The sequence below is a fragment of the Carcharodon carcharias genome, chromosome 17 (assembly GCF_017639515.1).
Source record: "Carcharodon carcharias isolate sCarCar2 chromosome 17, sCarCar2.pri, whole genome shotgun sequence".
In the NCBI taxonomy this organism is placed as follows: Eukaryota; Metazoa; Chordata; class Chondrichthyes; order Lamniformes; family Lamnidae; genus Carcharodon; species Carcharodon carcharias.
Window position 1 is genome coordinate 23,352,579 of NC_054483.1, and position 17,661 is coordinate 23,370,239.

Consider the following 17,661-nt stretch of genomic DNA (forward strand, 5'->3'; position numbering starts at 1 on the left):
GAGGCATCTCAAAGCACTTCACAGCAAAAGAAATATCCTTTGAAGTACAGTCCATGTTAGAATGTGGGAAATGCGGACCCAGTTTGTGCACAGTAAGCTCCCACGAACAGCAATGTGATGTTGACCATTAATTCTCTGTTTTGCTAATGTTTAAAAAAATTATTCTCTCGTGGGATGTGGATGTCACTGGCAAGGCTAGCATTTGTTGCCCATCCCTAATTGCCCTTGAACTGAGTGGCTTGCTAGGACATTTCAGAGGGCAGTTAAGAGTCAACCACATTACTGTGGGTCTGGAGTCACACCGGAGGCCAGACCAGGTAAGGACAGCAGGTTTCCTTCTCTAAAGGACATTAGTGAACCAGATGGATTTTTACAATATTCATTGATTGTTTCATGGTCACCATTACTGAGACTAGCTTTATATTCCAGATTATTAATAGAATTTAAATTCCACCTGCTGCCATGGTGGGACTTGAACCTATGTCCCCAGAACGTCAGCCTGGGCCTCTGGATTACTCGTCCAAAAACATTACCACAACACCACCATCTCCCCCATCGAACGATGTTGCTTGACCTCGTCTAGGACTCCTCTTCCCTTCTTTGAAATAATGTTATCCACCTGAGTCATGGGTTAATGTCTCATCTAAAAGATAGCACCTCTGCTCATCCACCTGCCCTTCTCCGCTGCACTGGGGTGTCAGCTTGGATATCTGTGCTCAAGTCTCAGGAGTGGGACTGAAATCCATAACCTTCTGACGTGGAGCAGGGAAAGTTTGACCCACCTGAGCCATAGTCGACATGAAAAGTCAGCAATGGAATTCGAAGCTGGATTGCAGAGGAAGACAAGTTGAGATTTTTGGTTTCAAGGGCCATATCAAACAGTTGACTTAGCTGTTCAATTCTTTCGAGGTGGCAGAGCAGCATAGATCCCCATCTCCATCTAGGGATGGAGGAGAGAGTTCATGATCTAAAGTTGTTGATCTCAATATTCAGTCCGGAAGGCTGTAAAGTGCCTAGTCGGAAGATGAGGTGCTGTTCCTCCAGTTTGCGTTGAGCTTCACTGGAAAATTGCAACAGGTCAAGGACGGACATGTGGGCATGAGAGCAGGGTGGAGTGTTGAAATGGTAAGCAACAGGGAGGTCTGGGTCATTTTTGTGGACAGATCTGTTGAGCCTCCTCCACCATCCAGTACATTCCTGGCTGATGTTGGGCTTCACCCTTTAACTCCGCTTTCCCACCCACTCCTTTAAAGGTATTCTGTAATCACAACCCAACAATTCCAACAATTCACAGGGTGGAAAAAATTTCTCCTCTTCTCAGTGGTAAATGATTGTTCCCTTCACGTGAGACACTGCCCCTTTGTTTTAAACTCCCGGGCCAGGGGAAACTATCTCTCCACGCCTGCTGTGTCAAACCCCTTCGGAATCTCATATGGGTCTACGAGATCGCACCTATCATTTTTCTAAACTCAGATCCTCTTCAGAGGATATGTCCCTCATCCTTGGACCATCTCAGTTGGCTCTGTTTATCTCATCTACATTCATGTTCCCATTGCTCTGTTCCTACAACAAAATCCTGCCAGTCACTTTGGCAATTACAGCCAGGATCAATGAAGTGCATACAACAACAGGTGCTTTTGTACTCAGTTTGACCAGATACAAGTCCAATATTGTGGGGCTGCCTGTATTCCAAATGCTTTTCCAGAGAGCCAGCATAGGTACAATGGGCTGAATGGTCGTCTCCTGTGCTGCAAGCTTCCATTTTTATGAAAACCTGCTAATTGTTTAACAGCGTCACCGGAAGTGGTTGAGGCAACAAGCTTGGATGTTTTCCGATGGAGGTTGGATGGAGGGCTGAGAGAAAAGTGAATAGAAAGGTTTGCTGCTAGATTGAGGTGGATTGGCAGGAGACCGAGGTGGAGGACAAACACCAGCACACGTGAGTTGAGCTGAATAGTCTATTTCTGTGTAATTGTATACAACAATCGGCAGCACCAATTGTTAGCGTTTGCACCGGCTGTTTTGCTGAGGTAATGAACGTGTTGATGCAAGTGATTTTTGTCAGATTCTGAAAGCTTGAATGCTTCTGAGTGTGCAGTGTCAGTTTGTTCATCGTGGGGTTTCTTCTGTGTGGTTCCCCTCCTCCATGAATAGCCCAGCAACGAACTGCACCGACTCAAATGTCAAACATTGGGCCGGGGGGCGGTCTTGCTGCTTTATCAGTTGGCCTGCGCTGAGCAAGCTCAATGTGGGCCAAGGCCAGGCTCAGCACACAGGATTTGCCCCAATGCCAAACCTGAGAGATGCAAATTGAGTCCGGGGCCAGCCTGCTGATTTGCTGTCTTGTTGGAAGTTGCCCATGTGTGGATATTGGAGTGATTACATTGGATCCTTAGCTGTCTACATTGAGAGCGGGGAAATGATTGCAGAGAGCAACTGGACCTGTGGCCCTGTTTACAGAAGAGGTGAAGATTGAATTGGGGGCACAAACCTGTTCAACAAATATGAAGATGACTGAGCAAATAGTTAATAAAATTGCAGCTGTGGGTTGCGTTCCTGCCTCTTGAGTCAAAAGGTTGTGGGTTCAAACTCCCACTCCGGAATCCAGAGCAAGTAATCAAGGCTGATAGCCTCAATGCAGCCCTCAGGAGTTGCTGCACTGTTTGGAGGTGCTGGCTCTCATCTGAGATGTTAAATCAATGGCCCCATCTACCATCTCAGCTGGTGTGAAAGATAACACTGCACTACTTCAGTGTACTCTAGACCAAGCAAGTATGTCCATTTTCAATTCCTGAGGCTGAGTGTTAGCATTAAGTGACCCTCATGCCGGAAAGGAAGAGGGCAAAGACAAATCCCATGGGAATGCTGTTTAAAGCTGATGGACAGGATTGGAATTCTCTTCTGATGCTCAAATAGTCCGTGAATAGCACAGCCTGGCCAATCAGGCAGGAAAGGACTGCACAGCTCTTTATAATAGGTCACTGCCTTGAAGAGGGAAACATGGGGACAAGGGGAGACGATCCAGTCCCTCAAACTTGCGCCATTCAATCAGATCATGAGCTAACTCCATCTCCCTGCCTTTAGTTAAGAGAGAGCAAACAGGAAGATTGCAATGGACAGCAGTCAGAATCTTCTCTTCTCCAATGCAGAAAGTTGGGTTGCAATTTTTGATAAACCTGGGGGGAAAGGCTGAAGCTTCATGTCACCACACTCTCTCTCCACTGGCCAGTCACAATCTGTCACTTTTTGTAACTTCCTCCTGTTCATCACCATTTTGGTTCAAAAGAAATCATCTTGGATAATTTTTGCTGTTCCCTTGAAAACACTGAATTTTTCTCTTGGAGCTCTTTAACATGAGCAGTTTGGAGTTTTTTTTGGCAGTTTAAAAGAATGTTGTTTAAATTTGAGCCTGGTTCATGAGCAGAGGGGGCTCACTGAGGTGTTTGGGGGGGCGGTGGCGGGGGGGGGGGGTGAGTAGGAGTGATGGCCGCCGAGGAGCCTGCACTGGACACTGGGAGGGGAAGATGACCGGGAGCCATCAGTACTGATGGGTTCAAGGACAATGGTTGGCTTTCCCGGGAAAGAGCCAGACCATAAGGCAGTGCAAATGTATAATCCATTGAGAACAGTTGCTTGAAAAATTCCAGGTTTCTCCCAGTAGAAACGAGCTGAAGCCGGCAGTATGGAAAAGTTTAAGCAAGAACTGGAACAATCCTCTCACTTTTGGTTCATGTGTACCTAAATTTGAATATCTTTCATCAGTTATTTACAAAAAAAAAATATTAATAATTAATTCTGCATTGTTTGTATGTCACTGGCCGGGCACATTGGAATGAAACTTGAGTTTCCAATTCGGGTAATAGTTTGGGCACCTGGCCTTTCAAATGCTCAGTCCAGATCTGTGGGTCTTCAGACATGGAGTAGAGGAATATTGACTGACTGGACTGCTCTGCAGAGAGCTAGAATGGACTTGATGGGCTGAGTGACTTCGTTCCGCGCCATATTAACTCTCTTCCCTTCTTCCTACTGTTTATGTTCGCAATGTGTTTTCATATTTCCTTTGGTTTTGCTTTCTTGCGCTCCACCTGATGCTTGCATTCATTGAGGTCCTCGGTTACAGTAGCCTGCATTTCCAAAGGGCTTGTGATGTTGACAAAAGGTCCCAAGACGCCTGTATATTTAGGCAACATTGTGCACGAATGAGGCCAAGGTCTTGATTAGAGAATTCGTCACACATCTCATCCAACACTCAGCAAAACATATTGGCTGGTCATTCATCTCTTTGCTGTTAATGGGAACTTGGTGTGCACAAATTAGCTATTATTCTGACAACTTGAACACCCATTGTAGGCGCGGAAGTGCTTTTGGACGTCCTGAGACTGTGAAAAGTGCCATAGGAATTTTTGGAGAATAACGTGAAGGCTTGTCCTGCTGGGTTACAAATCCCATCTATATTTCCAGAGAGGTTTTGCGGGATTTCTGGCGATCTTGTGCTGTGTTGCCAGGATCCGGGGGGAAATGAACAGTGTGCCCGTTCAAACCGGCTCTGATATGGCGCAATTCACATGGATCCTGTTGTTCTTCATCTCGGAGCCTCTCAACCGGATTTTGTTCTGTGTAAGATCCCCCTCGGAGTTCTCTCTCTCTCTCTCCCCTCCCCTGCCTGTCCTGCCATTACCAGATTAAAAAGGCAGAGCCAGATCCATACGTGCTGCAGGATGAGTCAGCAGCCTGTGTTCATGGCATGCTGATGGTACATTACTCAACCTGTGCGAACCAATTCACACTGTGCTGCCCTCTTTTTCTCTTTCTCTGCCTGACATGAAAACGCTGCTATTTGAATCCTTGCTTCATGAAACAGAACGAACAGCAGAGCATCTAGATTAAAGTTGAATTTGGTTTGATTATACAGGTTGTTTCGATCCTGACAAGGGGCCAAACAGTTTTCGGAACATTAAATCCAGACAGAGAACTCTGAACTGCCCCAGATTAATGACTGATCAGGCAGAGAGTGTACTTGCATTTACATAGCGCCTTTCATGACCTCATGAGTGCTTTACATTGGGGGTATGCTTGCCAATGGGAATCCATTTTGCATACAGCAAGCTCCCAGGAACAGTGATGTCATAATTGTTATGTCTTGTGGCTCCTGGAAGTTGGAAACAATCCCACTTCTCAATCTTTCATATATTTTATTTCTTGCAGTTCTTTATTTGGGTGTTTCTTTGGTGCACAGACTGTAGTGCAGTAGTGTAGCATCCTGGATACTGATGCAGACATGCACCTAACAACATAGTTCCTAACTCTTCTCCAATGATATAACAATGATGCTACTTTTATGTCTTGGGTAATTGAGTTCATTGGCTGACCAAACTCTAACTGCACGCCCTCCTCTGTTCTCATGAATTGCTGCTTGCAATCAATAACGGGGAGAGACTGATGTAAGAATAAACAGTGATGGTTTATTGAGCCATAGGGCAGAGCACCAGCTCGTTCAGAAACCTCCAGAACTAGACCGATCGTTCCCAGTGGCCCGCACTGTACAATGATTTGTCAGTGCTGTCACATGACCGACATTCTCTTAAAGGGACAGGGACCTCAATTTACCATAGTTGAAGGATAAGAATTGGTTCAGGAACTGGTTTTGCTCTCTTCAAAATAGTGCCAGGCCTAAACCAGAGCGAGGGCAGACGGGACCTCAATTTCATGCTTCATCTGAAGGATGGCACCTCTGATGATGTGGCATTCTCTCCATACTGCGCAGGAGTGTGAAGTGTAGGTTTTGTTTTGAGGTTTCTGGAGTGGGACTTGAACCCACAAACTTGAGGCCATAGTGCTTAATCGCTGAGCCTTGGTAGATAGCCTGGCACAGTCTCACTCATCTGCTCAGGTGGCACGAGTGAAATTGAACAAGTGGCACAGTGGGAGGCTGAAGGGAGGTAGCTGGTGGAACTGGGTGTGGGTACTTGCTGCTGACACTCGGTGGCTGATAGGAAGTGTCTTTCATTCCTGAGCACTGACCTTCAATCTTTACATCACAGAAAAGCATAGTGTTTGTGGAGAGTTCAGGAGCAATACGTGGCCTGCTACTTTGTCATATTGATTGGATATTTGATCTCTGTTCTCTGGGGCATTGCTTAATGAACTGGACGTGACCTCGGTCACCTCCTAACCGGTGAAGGAGCAGCCGTTTGCCATGCCCTGTCTTGATTAGCAACAGGTGGATGTCAAGGGCGACTAGTGTTTGGCCTGGCCGATGCCCACTGGGTTCAATATCCTGCCCACACAGGGAATATCAGTTGATCCTTGGAAGCCCTACCCACCATGTCACCATCACTGGACAGGAAAGGGTGAGAAAATGCAAAGCAAGAGCCCACATTAGGCTCCTTGTTAGGAGTGCCTGCCAAGGTAGTGTTGCATTGAAAAGTAGCTTAAAAAGTATTGAGTGCAACAAGACCCAGCCTTTCAGATGAGAGGGTAATGTTTAGGAGAAATTAGAAGTTATCCATGATCCTGCACAGAGAACCCGGGCATGTAAAAGATAATCTCTTCAAATTGACGGTATATCTGTGCATTCCAGGTGGAAGCATCAATGTACTGAAAGGAAGAGCTCCCAGAGGAGCAAGCCACTGCTATCTCGATCTATCAAATCCCAGTGGGTCACCCCACTGCCATTGCTGCTCTTAATGTTCACCTGTTTCTGACTGGTTCATGCAAATGCTGGTAGGACAGATGAAGAAATGTGGTTTCAATTTGTTAAATATTCCTCTCCTGGGCAACTGTCTCAGGCTAAATCTCATTGCAACCTTGGCTTCACATTTGGAGATGAGCTTCCCACCCCACATTTGTGCTGTCACAAAGACGGCCTATTTGCATCTCCATAACATGATCCAACTTCACCTCACCTCAGATGATCGGCTGCTGAACGTCTCGTTCATAACTTTGTTCCCTTTGGATTTGACTATTCCGACGCACTCCTGGCTGCTCTCCCACACTCTAGCAACTCAGGAATGGTCATCCACGAGGCGCTGTGGGCCGCCAGCAGCAGCAGAATTGTACTCGAACACAATCTGTAACCTCGTGGCCTGGCATATCCCCCTCTCTACCATTACCAACAAGCCAGGGTATCAACCCTGGTTCAATGAAGAGTGCAGGAGGGCATGCCAGGAGCAGCAGCAGATATACCTACAAAAAAAGAGATGTCAATGAATGAATAAAAAAAACCTCTACCCTCTGTAGAGTATTCCTTATGGTGCCATGTCTTGTTTGTCCATCAGCCCTGTACTCACTGACTTACACTGGCTTCCTGTTAAGCATGACCTTGGCTTTCCACTTGTTATCCTGGTTTTTAAACCTCTCCATGACCTCTGCTCTCTCTAGCTCTGTGATCTCCTGCAGCCTCACAACCCTGTGAGACTACTGTGTTCCTGCAATGGTGGCACCCTAAGCATTTCCTGATTTTATCATTTCACCATGTGTGCTTGGGCTGTAAGCTCTGGGATTCCTTTCCTAACCCTCTCCAAGACACTCCTTAAAATTTAACTCCTTGAGAAAGCTTTGGGTTTTCTTTGCTTAGGTCCCCTTACGATGAATATTAAGTTTTCTGGTGCTCCTGTGAAACGCCTTGGACATTATATTAAGTTAAAGGTGCTATATAAATACCAGGTCATGTTGTTTTCTCACAAGTATCGCAGAGAGTTTCACGGTTTTTGTTTGTGATGTTGGGTTTGGTGTTTGAGAAGAGCAGTAGAAAGGGGAGTGATGTTTAAAAAGAGACACGTTGAAAGTTGGTCTGGAAGTGGGTTGATGCAGACGAGTGAAGAGGCTTTGGCGATACTAGGAATGTTTGATTGTGTCAGTTCCATTGTTGTGAAATGGAATGGGGCCAGAGGAGGGGCATTGTGACATGAACACTTAGGGTTCACATGATAGAAGAAGATTTATTTTTAGAGCTGGCTTAGTGCTCTGGGGCAGGTTCAGATAGTCACTGAAGTGATAGTCAGTGTCTGGGCCAAACACTGTTTTGGGGTGGTCACTACTGTGTTTGGGGGAAGAGGGAAGCATGTTGAAGACTTGATGATCCTGATGGGTATACAAGCTGTATAGACCAATGTCGACGTGGTTTCTCTTTATCTTCCAGGCCTAGAAGTCTGGAATAGAGGCAGAACGCTATGGGCTCTTGACTCTGTCTACAAGCACATGGTACAGAGTTTGTATGGGAGAAGCAGGGAGACCTTTTTGTCCAGTGATGTAAAATATCTGAAATTAGTGAGGAAGCATGAACTGATGCAGCATTCTCAGTTCGCAGGCCTCCTGCTGACATTTATTTGCCTCTTTGAGAGGACAAGGTAGCTTCTCCAGAGTTCAACCTGTGACTCACTCACTTGCAATCTCTCTCTCGCTCTCTCTCTCTCTCGCTCTCTCTCTCACCTCTCTCTCTCTCTCACCTTTCTCTCTCTCTCTCTCACCTCTCTCTCTCTCTCTCTCTCACCTTTCTCTCTCTCTCTCTCTCTTTCTCTCTTTCTCTCACCTTTCTCTCTCTCTCTCACCTTTCTCTCTCTCTCTCACCTTTCTCTCTCTCTCTCACCTTTCTCTCACTCTCTCTCTCACCTTTCTCTCTCTCTCTCTCTCTCACCTTTCTCTCTCTCACCTTTCTCTCTCTCACCTTTCTCTCTCTCTCACCTTTCTCTCTCTCACCTTTCTCTCTCTCACCTTTTTCTCTCTCACTTTTCTCTCACCTTTCTCTCTCTCTCACCTTTCTCTCTCTCTCACCTTTCTCTCTCTCTCACCTTTCTCTCTCTTTCACCTCTCACCTTTCTCTCTCACCTCTCACCTTTCTCTCTCTTTCACCTCTCACCTTTCTCTCTCTCTCACCTTTCTCTCTCTCTCACCTTTCTCTCTCTCTCTCACCTTTCTCCATCTCTCTCTCTCACCTTTCTCTCTCTCACCTTTCTCTCTCTCACCTTTCTCTCTCACCTTTCTCTCTCTCACCTTTCTCTCTCTCTCACCTTTCTCTCTCTCTCACCTTTCTCTCTCTCTCACCTTTCTCTCTCTCTCACCTTTCTCTCTCTCTCACCTTTCTCTCTCTTTCACCTCTCACCTTTCTCTCTCACCTCTCATCTTTCTCTCTCTTTCACCTCTCACCTTTCTCTCTCTCTCTCTCTCACCTTTCTCCATCTCTCTCTCTCACCTTTCTCTCTCTTTCACCTCTCACCTTTCTCTCTCTTTCACCTCTCACCTTTCTCTCTTTCACCTTTCTCTCTCTTTCACCTCTCACCTTTCTCTCTCACCTCTCACCTTTCTCTCTCTTTCACCTCTCACCTTTCTCTCTCTTTCACCTCTCACCTTTCTCTCTCTCTCACCTTTCTCTCTCTCTCTCACCTTTCTCCATCTCTCTCTCTCACCTTTCTCTCTCTCACCTTTCTCTCTCTCACCTTTCTCTCTCTCACCTTTCTCTCTCTCTCACCTTTCTCTCTCTCACCTTTCTCCCTCTCACCTTTCTCTCTCTCACCTTTCTCTCTCTCACCTTTCTCTCTCTCTCTCACCTCTCACCTTTCTCTCTCACCTCTCACCTTTCTCTCTCTTTCACCTCTCACCTTTCTCTCTCTCTCTCTCTCACCTTTCTCCATCTCTCTCTCTCACCTTTCTCTCTCTTTCACCTCTCACCTTTCTCTCTCTTTCACCTCTCACCTTTCTCTCTCTTTCACCTCTCACCTTTCTCTCTCTTTCACCTCTCACCTTTCTCTCTCTTTCACCTCTCACCTTTCTCTCTCTTTCACCTCTCACCTCTCTCTCTCTTTCACCTCTCACCTTTTTCTCTCTCTTTCTCTCTCTCTCACCTTTCTTTTTCTGTCTCTCTCTCTCTCCCCTCGAAGTCACATTTTAGGAATTAGGAGCAGGAGCTGGCTCCTGGAGCCTGCTCTGCCATTCAATAAGATCTGATTGTAACCTGATTATGACTTTGCTCTAAGCATCTCTCTGACATTGTCTTCATTTTACACTTTGCTGCCTTATCACAAGGCTGACACAGGAGACTTGGGAGGAGTGCATCTTATCCCAAAATCCAGAGGCGGTTCAGCCTTTCACTCTGAACGTCATCAGATGGAAATCACATCATACCAACTTAATGAGGGGGTGACTTAGCCACCAGTTCCATCACACGGATAATTCCTCTCAGGTTCCAGCCACAGTGAAATGAGTTATCAGTTCCTACATGTTACTCCAGATCCACATCTATGTGGTTGACTCTAAACGGTCCTCTGAAATGGCTGAGGAAGCCACTCGGTTGTGTTTGAGATGGTGACTCACCAACACCACCTTCTCCAGGACAAAGAGGATGGGCGATGGATGCTGGCCCAGCCAGCAGCGCCCGCATCTCATGACTGAACAAAAAACATTGCATATGTAAATCGTTGCTGAAAAAAGAGGCATGTCGACGTTTCTTGTCCAGCGAAGTTGAGTGCAAGAGGAAAAGCTTCCACGTGTCTCCTTTTTATTTAATCAGCAGTTTTATAAGCAGCTGGCTTTGAGAGTTCGAGTCCTGGCTTTGAGCAGAGATCGTTGGTTCTTTTTGAGCTGTTTTGAAGCATTTGCACGGTTGAATGAAACCTTTGTGTTGCCCATGTGTCCATCTGTTGTGATGGGAACGTTGTCCAGGCCCTGGCTGTATATCCAGCCTCAGGTACAGCTTTTCCGTGATGCTGAGCAGCAGTTCCCTCCTGGGATAACAGCCTTGGTTCTGTGTCTTTCTCGGGCGGGAAAGACATTGCAGGGGCGTCCATCAAAAAGCTTTGTCCTCTGCTCCCTTGCCAGTGGTGACGGACCTGTACCTGGGTTAGTCCTAGTAGAAGCTGCCACCTTCAGGAGCATAAATCTAATCATAGGTTATTGAGGGGAAAGCAGTCATGTTCAGACAACTTGCGGCTCTGTGTGCATGTGTGCAGTCAAGTCATCTATATTCGAAGCACTTTTGTGCTACATTCATGTGCTATAGTTAACATGAGTCTAGCATGGACACAATGGCCGAATGGCCTCATTGCATATGGCAATGATTCTGAACCTGCCATCTTGCTTCCCAGAGTGAGGTTTGATTCTCCCTTTGTTCTGGGAGTGTGTATTGATGAGACAATGCTGCAGAACCAGTCGCTTTTAGCTCTGCTGTTGGCTTTGGACAATTCTGACCATCTGTCCCTTGTTGGCTCTCTCGTAGGTGGTGATGAACGGAGCTGCTCCAGCCAACGGTGAGCAGGACACAGAGATCACGGAGCTGATGGCTGTTTACACAAAGCAGAGCAGCGTGGCAGACAAGGTAAGAGTCATGGTTCTATCACAGCGATCCTCCCTCACCACAGCAGAGAAGGTGGGTACTGTGGATAGCGTGCATCTGAATTTCAAATCGGTTCCGATGCCTGGAACTGAGATCAAGACTCCCTTTTTATTTTGTGATAGGGAGAGGTGAGGAGGATTGACTATGACATGCAAATTGTGGATGAATCATGAGAGTTTCAGTAAATGTGCTGATCTCCTGTTGTGAAGATGCTGAACACCGGATTGAAATGTCAGATGTGACGTTTGATGCATTATTCTTTGCAAATGGCGATCTGTCTGAAATTTGCTGAGCGGGCCAAGGAGAGCAATACAGTCTTTGTGATCTCAATGATATAGCAGCTATAGCAGCACTCCTGAACGTTACAGTTAATTTGGAAATCCTGAAGCACAGAGGTTACAGCATTGAAGAAGGCCATTTGTCCCATTATGCCTGTGCTACCTTTTGTTGCAGCGATTCCAGCCGAATCCCATTGTCCTGCCCTCTCCATTAACCTCTCTATTAAACATGTTTTGAATTGATGCAATGGGCTTCACTTGAAGACAGCCTTGTGTCATGAAGATAGTCATGTATATAATGTTATTGGAAATTATTTTAAATTGGACTTGTAGTAGAGCATATATCTGAGGGTGTGAGTGTGTGTGTGTCTTAATTGGTTTAAAGCCAGCTAGTCTGGGGTGCTTTGATGTACAGTAGTTTTGAGATGTTAGACAGTAAGGTAAAGGGTACTTGCATTTTGTTGAATAGAACATTTAAGAGTGGGAGCAAAATCTTGCACCTAGCTAGGAGGCACCAAGCAATATGTTTATATTACTAATAAAATTGATACTATGAAAGGGGTTTTATTGTTAGAAGAGGTGGAGCTCAAAGGGTATGGTGATACAATGAGAATTTGCATTCAAAGGGAAGGCTAGATATATACAGGAAAGAGTTTTGAGTGTGAGGGTCAGAGGCATGTGAGATCTAAGAAGCCTATGAGCCTACAACTGTCTGTGAAGGAACCAAATTGGAAGGAACCTCATTTTGAATTCATAAGGTCAAATGTGTTTTACCTGGTGCCTGTTTAAGCCTGTGGGTTATTGTTGCCTTGGTGGAGATTTACTGGGAGTGATTAATTTGGGGATTTGTTTAAGTTATTATGGTAGTAATTTGTAGACATGTGAATGTATTTAATTCATTGGTAAATTAATGAATGTTTAATGTATATAAAAACCTCTAGAGGATTGGTGGTTTCATTTCTAAATTCAGGGCTGCATCTCAAACTTACACAGGAAAATATAGGTTAAGACAGTTGTTTAAAGCTTGCCTCTGGGATTTTAAATAACTCCACCTGAACCAACTGCTGTGTCATGACACTTGTGCTGCAGCATTCTATTCACCCACATCCCCATAACCTGTTTGTCAAGTGTGCTGGTGGCAGTTGGTTTTGGTGTTAACTATTCCCATTTGTATGTTGAAGGAACGATCTGTTTCAGACTCTCTAGTCCTGTTCATTCCTGTCCTCCTCTTCGTTTCAACTTTCCTCCCATCACTTGCTTTTTGGGATCTAGGGGAGTGTTGGTGACAGTGTTTTGTCAATAATCTCCAGTGGTTATGTCACTCACTGCCTGGCATAGATAGGCATGATTTAACACTTGATTTTCACACAATGGTATTCCTGTTTCTGGTGGGCAGGCTGGTTGCCTGTTTAGAGTCCTAGTGACGCCCAAACCCTCCAGGAAACACTACAACCACACACCCCTCTAATTTGTACCTTATCATGCACCATTTTTCAAGCATTTAACGAGCATTTGGAAATAACCACCCAACTACCCCCTCCCCTGCCACCCCTCCCTCACTGAATGATGGCAGTGGCTGGTTCTCTGGGCATTAAGAGGCAGTCGGCGCCCTTCAACACATGGGCCTAGGACTGCAAACGTTTGCTAGTTGCCGGGTAAATATTGTCAGGTCCATGTGACCAGCCGCAAAGAGGGTAGAAAGATTGCTGATGTGCAGGGCTTCACAAAGCTGCTTGTTGCCTTCTAAGTGACTCAAGTGCAGGCCTGAAGTTACTCTCCAGATTGTGTTCCTGGTCTAAGCTGTGTGAGGATAAATCTTTTGGCTCCTTGCCTGGGGTCATGGTTTAGTGCAAGCATTTCAAATGTTGTAACCGAAAACTCTTTGTAGCTGAGATTCAGAAGTCCGTCCAACAATTTCCAGCTCCAGGAACTGTGTTGTCATGGCAACCGGCCAAAGCCAGCTTTTTCAGTAAACTCTCTGAGGCCCTGTGTGCGTTGCTCTCTGATAAGTGGGAAAGGGTAAAGTCTTGGAGCTATCTCCACTCTGTAAACTGGGATGGTTCTGCAGCTGAATACTCGTTGCTCATGTTGTGTCCTTCCCTTCCCCAGTCCTCTTTATCTGAAGTCTCCGAGACGAGTGGCACCACTGACCCCCAGAGAATGGACATGATCTACACCATTGAGGATGTTCCGCCCTGGTATCTCTGTATATTCTTGGGCTTACAGGTACGTTTGTGAGAAATCTCTTCCCTGGGAACTGGGGTGAGGTAAAACCAGGGGCTTCAAGCATGAAGCATTAGGTGCCATCATTGACTTGTGACTTCCATATAGTTTAGAGTCAAATTCACTGTTCCCAGTGCATTTGGAAGGTTCTGGATTCGATCCCTGTGCTGAAGTCACTGGGGGCGGGGGGTGGTAACAGTGTCTGTATTCAAGGGAAATGAGGCAGAGCATCTACTGCTGAACGCCAATTAGTAAATCCCAATGGAGCCGTGGGTGTGCAAAGTGAGGATAGCATCAAGCTCATAGTGGCTGACACCAGCGGTGGGGAGGGAGCGGGGTGATGCTCACCTTGGGCCTGATGTAAAGCAGGCTGTCGACTGGGTCCACTCTGTTTTGTGTTTGCTGTTGAGACGCATATAACCCGCTGAATGTGACTCTGAGCTATCACTGGAACATGGGATGCATTGTTGAAGACAGCAGCTTGTAGAAGAAGGGCCCAGGAGGAGCCAGCTATCTTCAGGAGAGAGGGCCAGGCTGGGGTGGGTCAGGGAGAGCGGGAAAGAATACCCAGCTCACTCTCTACTTGATCGTTCAGTCTGTAACCCATTCTGGCACTGCACTGATCTCCTAACAAGGGTCAGTAACAATGGCAACAGGAAGTTCCTGTCACACAGACATACTTCTGGCTGATTGGGAGGTGGTAAGGAGATTAAATATTGTTCAAAATTGGTGAGAGAAATGGTCATAAATAATTCAAAGTCCAAGCTAGCAGGCGCTGAATAATGAGGGTCGAAACAGGAACAGGTTTAAAACTGAGCTTTTAAGGTGGTATCTTTATCAATGAGCATGCCTGGAAGGAGTATAGATAAACAAGACACACAGCAGTGGAGCTGACCCATCTTTGTGGAGCAGCGCAGCAGTCAGGCCGAAATGATGGAGAGTGAAGGCTGACGGAAAGCGGTCAGCTTTATACTGCTCTTGTTTACTTGTGGGTGTATCATTAACTTGGTGGCGGTGTCAGTCTGATTCACTGTGTAACCTGGGAACACTGAGAGAGCAATCGAATCACAGCTGTAAAGCAGCAAGTACATGGTGACTGGAGGATATCAAAAGAAGACCATCATCTTTCAAATCACCAGCCTGAGTCACATCTGAAACCATGCTCCTTACTGGACAAAACGTACCGGGCAAACGAGCAATTTCCAGAACCTTCTCTCTGATTTGAGTCTGGCAGCATTCAGCATTTTTGTTTTATTTGCAGATGAAACAGTGAAAGGGGGATTTGGAAGGATTGACCTTCATTTCCCAAGGAGTTACATGGAAATAGGAATGTCTTTTCCCCAGCACCCACCCCTCCCCATGCTTCCCTTGTGGGAATCTAATGTGAGGAAAGGGAATCTCACCCTCTGTGGATTAGCTGCTTCCTTTGCAGTTTCCTCTACATTGGAGAGACCAAACACAGACTGGGTGCCCACTTTGCAGAACACCTTCGGTCTGTCCACAAGCATGACCCAGACCTCCCTGTCGCTTGCCATTTTAACACTCCACCCTGCCCTCTTGCCCACATGTCCGTCCTTGGCCTACTGAATTGTTCCAGTGAAGCTCAATGCAAACTGGAGGAACAGCACCTCATCTTCCGACCAGGCACTTTACAGCCTTCCGGACTGAATATTGAGTTCAACAATTTTAGATCATGATCCTCCTTCCCCACCCACTTTCCGATCCCCCTTTTTTCCAATAATTTATATAGATTTTTCTTTTCCCACCTATTTCCATTATTTTTAAATGTATTTCCATCCATTGTTTTATCTCTACCTTTTAGCCTATTTTGATCCCTTCCCCCCACCCCACCCTCACTAGGGCTATCTGTACCTTGCTCGTCCTGCTTTCTACCCTTAATGTCACCTATTAGCACATTCCTTAGATAATATCACCGCCTTCAACACCTCTTTGTCCTTTTGTCTATGACATCTTTTGGTTATCTCCACCTATCACTGGCCCTCTATCCAGCTCTACCTGTCCCACCCCCCCCTTAAACCAGCTTATATTTCACCTCTTTTCTATTTTTCCTTAGTTCTGTTGAAGAGTCATACGGACTCGAAACGTTAACTGTGTTCCTCTCCGCAGATGCCGTCGGAATTGCTGAGTTTTTCCGGGTATTTTTGTTTTTGTGCTGGGATCAAATTGGGCGTTTACCCATTCCCTGGGACTGACCCAGGATTGGGAGTTTGTCCATTTCCCTGGGACTGACCTGGGATTGGGAGTCTCTCCATTCCCTGACATAAACCTGGAAATAGGCATGTTCTCTGACATATTATGGGTGAGGTATCCTCCTACACTGAACAATCTTGTTGTGCTAAACCAGCCCAGTGATCCTGGTTAATTATAGTGAGCTGATGATAAACTGTCTAATTGTGTCTGAACCATATCATTAAGACTGTGTGAGTCCCACGCGTAGCAGTTGAATGCAGCAGTGGCTTGGCTCGAGTTATTCTTCATGGTACAAGCAAAGGGACTAATTTACAATGGATGGCAGCTGGCTTTACTTCTGCTCTCTTACAAGTCATTCTTCTTTGTTGCTTTGCCTGCTTTCTTGGACTTGCTTTTCGTCACCAATGTGCTAAGTGATTTGGAAGTGTGTTTTTCTTCCTGGCAAAGAGTCTCCTTCATATGATGGACATTGGTGGCTTACCATGATCCTCTTATTTCATGTTTTACCTTGTATGCTCTCCGAGTCCACTCTTTACTTGATTTGTTTAGTATGTAAGCCATCCTGAAGAACGTGGCCGTGAGCTGGAAGCAACCCACTTGAAAATCCCTTGGTGTAGGAAAGGAGATGGAATTGCATTGGAATGTCCAATGTCCAACAACATTGGACATGGGCTGATGACAGAGCGTTGGTGCCCAAGACCAGCTCATGGGTAGGTGGGAAGGGCACACTGTCAGCATCAAGGGACAATCATTTAGGTCTGGGATGAGGAGAAAAGTCTTCACTCATTGGGATTCTCTATCACACAGGCTGTGGATGCCAACTCATTCAGTAGATTCAAGATTGAGACTGACTGGTTTTGGGGGACTAGTGAATCCAGGACAATGGGGATCGTGTGGGAAATGGAGTTGAGGTAAAAGATTATTGGTAGTGGAGCCGGCTGGATTATTTGATCTGTCGAGATGATATGGATCTCTGTAAATCAATGAGGCGATCCGTATGGTCCCGCCCTGCCCTGCTTCCTCGTTTTTTTTATGAAGACTGGTTGCTTATTGGGAAGCCAGTGGGAGCCTTGACTGAAGTGGGGTCTTTGGAGGTTGGGGGAGGTTGCGGGGAGCAGGAAGGAATGGGGGAGGGAGATGAAGTGTCTGAATGTGAGACACATCTATGAATGTACAGGTAAAGACTCTTTGTCCGTCCAGCTTGTCCGACACACAATATATACTCCCACCAAAGAACCAAGAGGTGAAGAAGCAGCTCCGACCTAGCTTCTTTCTGGGGGCTGGGGTAGGATATTGTGTGAGGAAACGTGGAAAATCCCTCTCTGACCCTCCTAGTACAGGGGATCAGGGCTTCTGAATTCATCAGAGGAGCTGTCCATCCCAGTAATTCAGGAGACCTGCCTCCACTGTATGAGGTGAAGCCGGTTTCTGAGATCCTGTCTTCACGGAGAGAAGAACAGGCTTGTGTTCCTTACATGTAGCCAGCAGAACTCAGTATGACCCAGGCGGGGAGAGCTGTAAAATTGCTCAAGCCTATTAGTGCGCTGCCTCGTCGAGTGGAAAACACTTTGGATAACTTCCACAAGGGAAAGGGAAGTGGGGAATTTCAGGGGCTGGGTTGGG

At 46.2% G+C, this 17,661-nt stretch overlaps 1 protein-coding gene across 1 annotated transcript in view; it reads left to right on the forward strand.

Annotated features, from left to right (window-relative positions):
• slc23a2 (solute carrier family 23 member 2) overlaps positions 1-17,661 on the forward strand; it is a 99,058-nt gene that overhangs the window by 14,280 nt on the left and 67,117 nt on the right. Inside the window, exons 3-4 of the mRNA XM_041210379.1 lie at positions 11,210-11,308; positions 13,714-13,830. Of these exons, the coding sequence (XP_041066313.1) occupies positions 11,210-11,308; positions 13,714-13,830 (216 nt within the window). The remainder of the gene's footprint in view (positions 1-11,209; positions 11,309-13,713; positions 13,831-17,661) is intronic.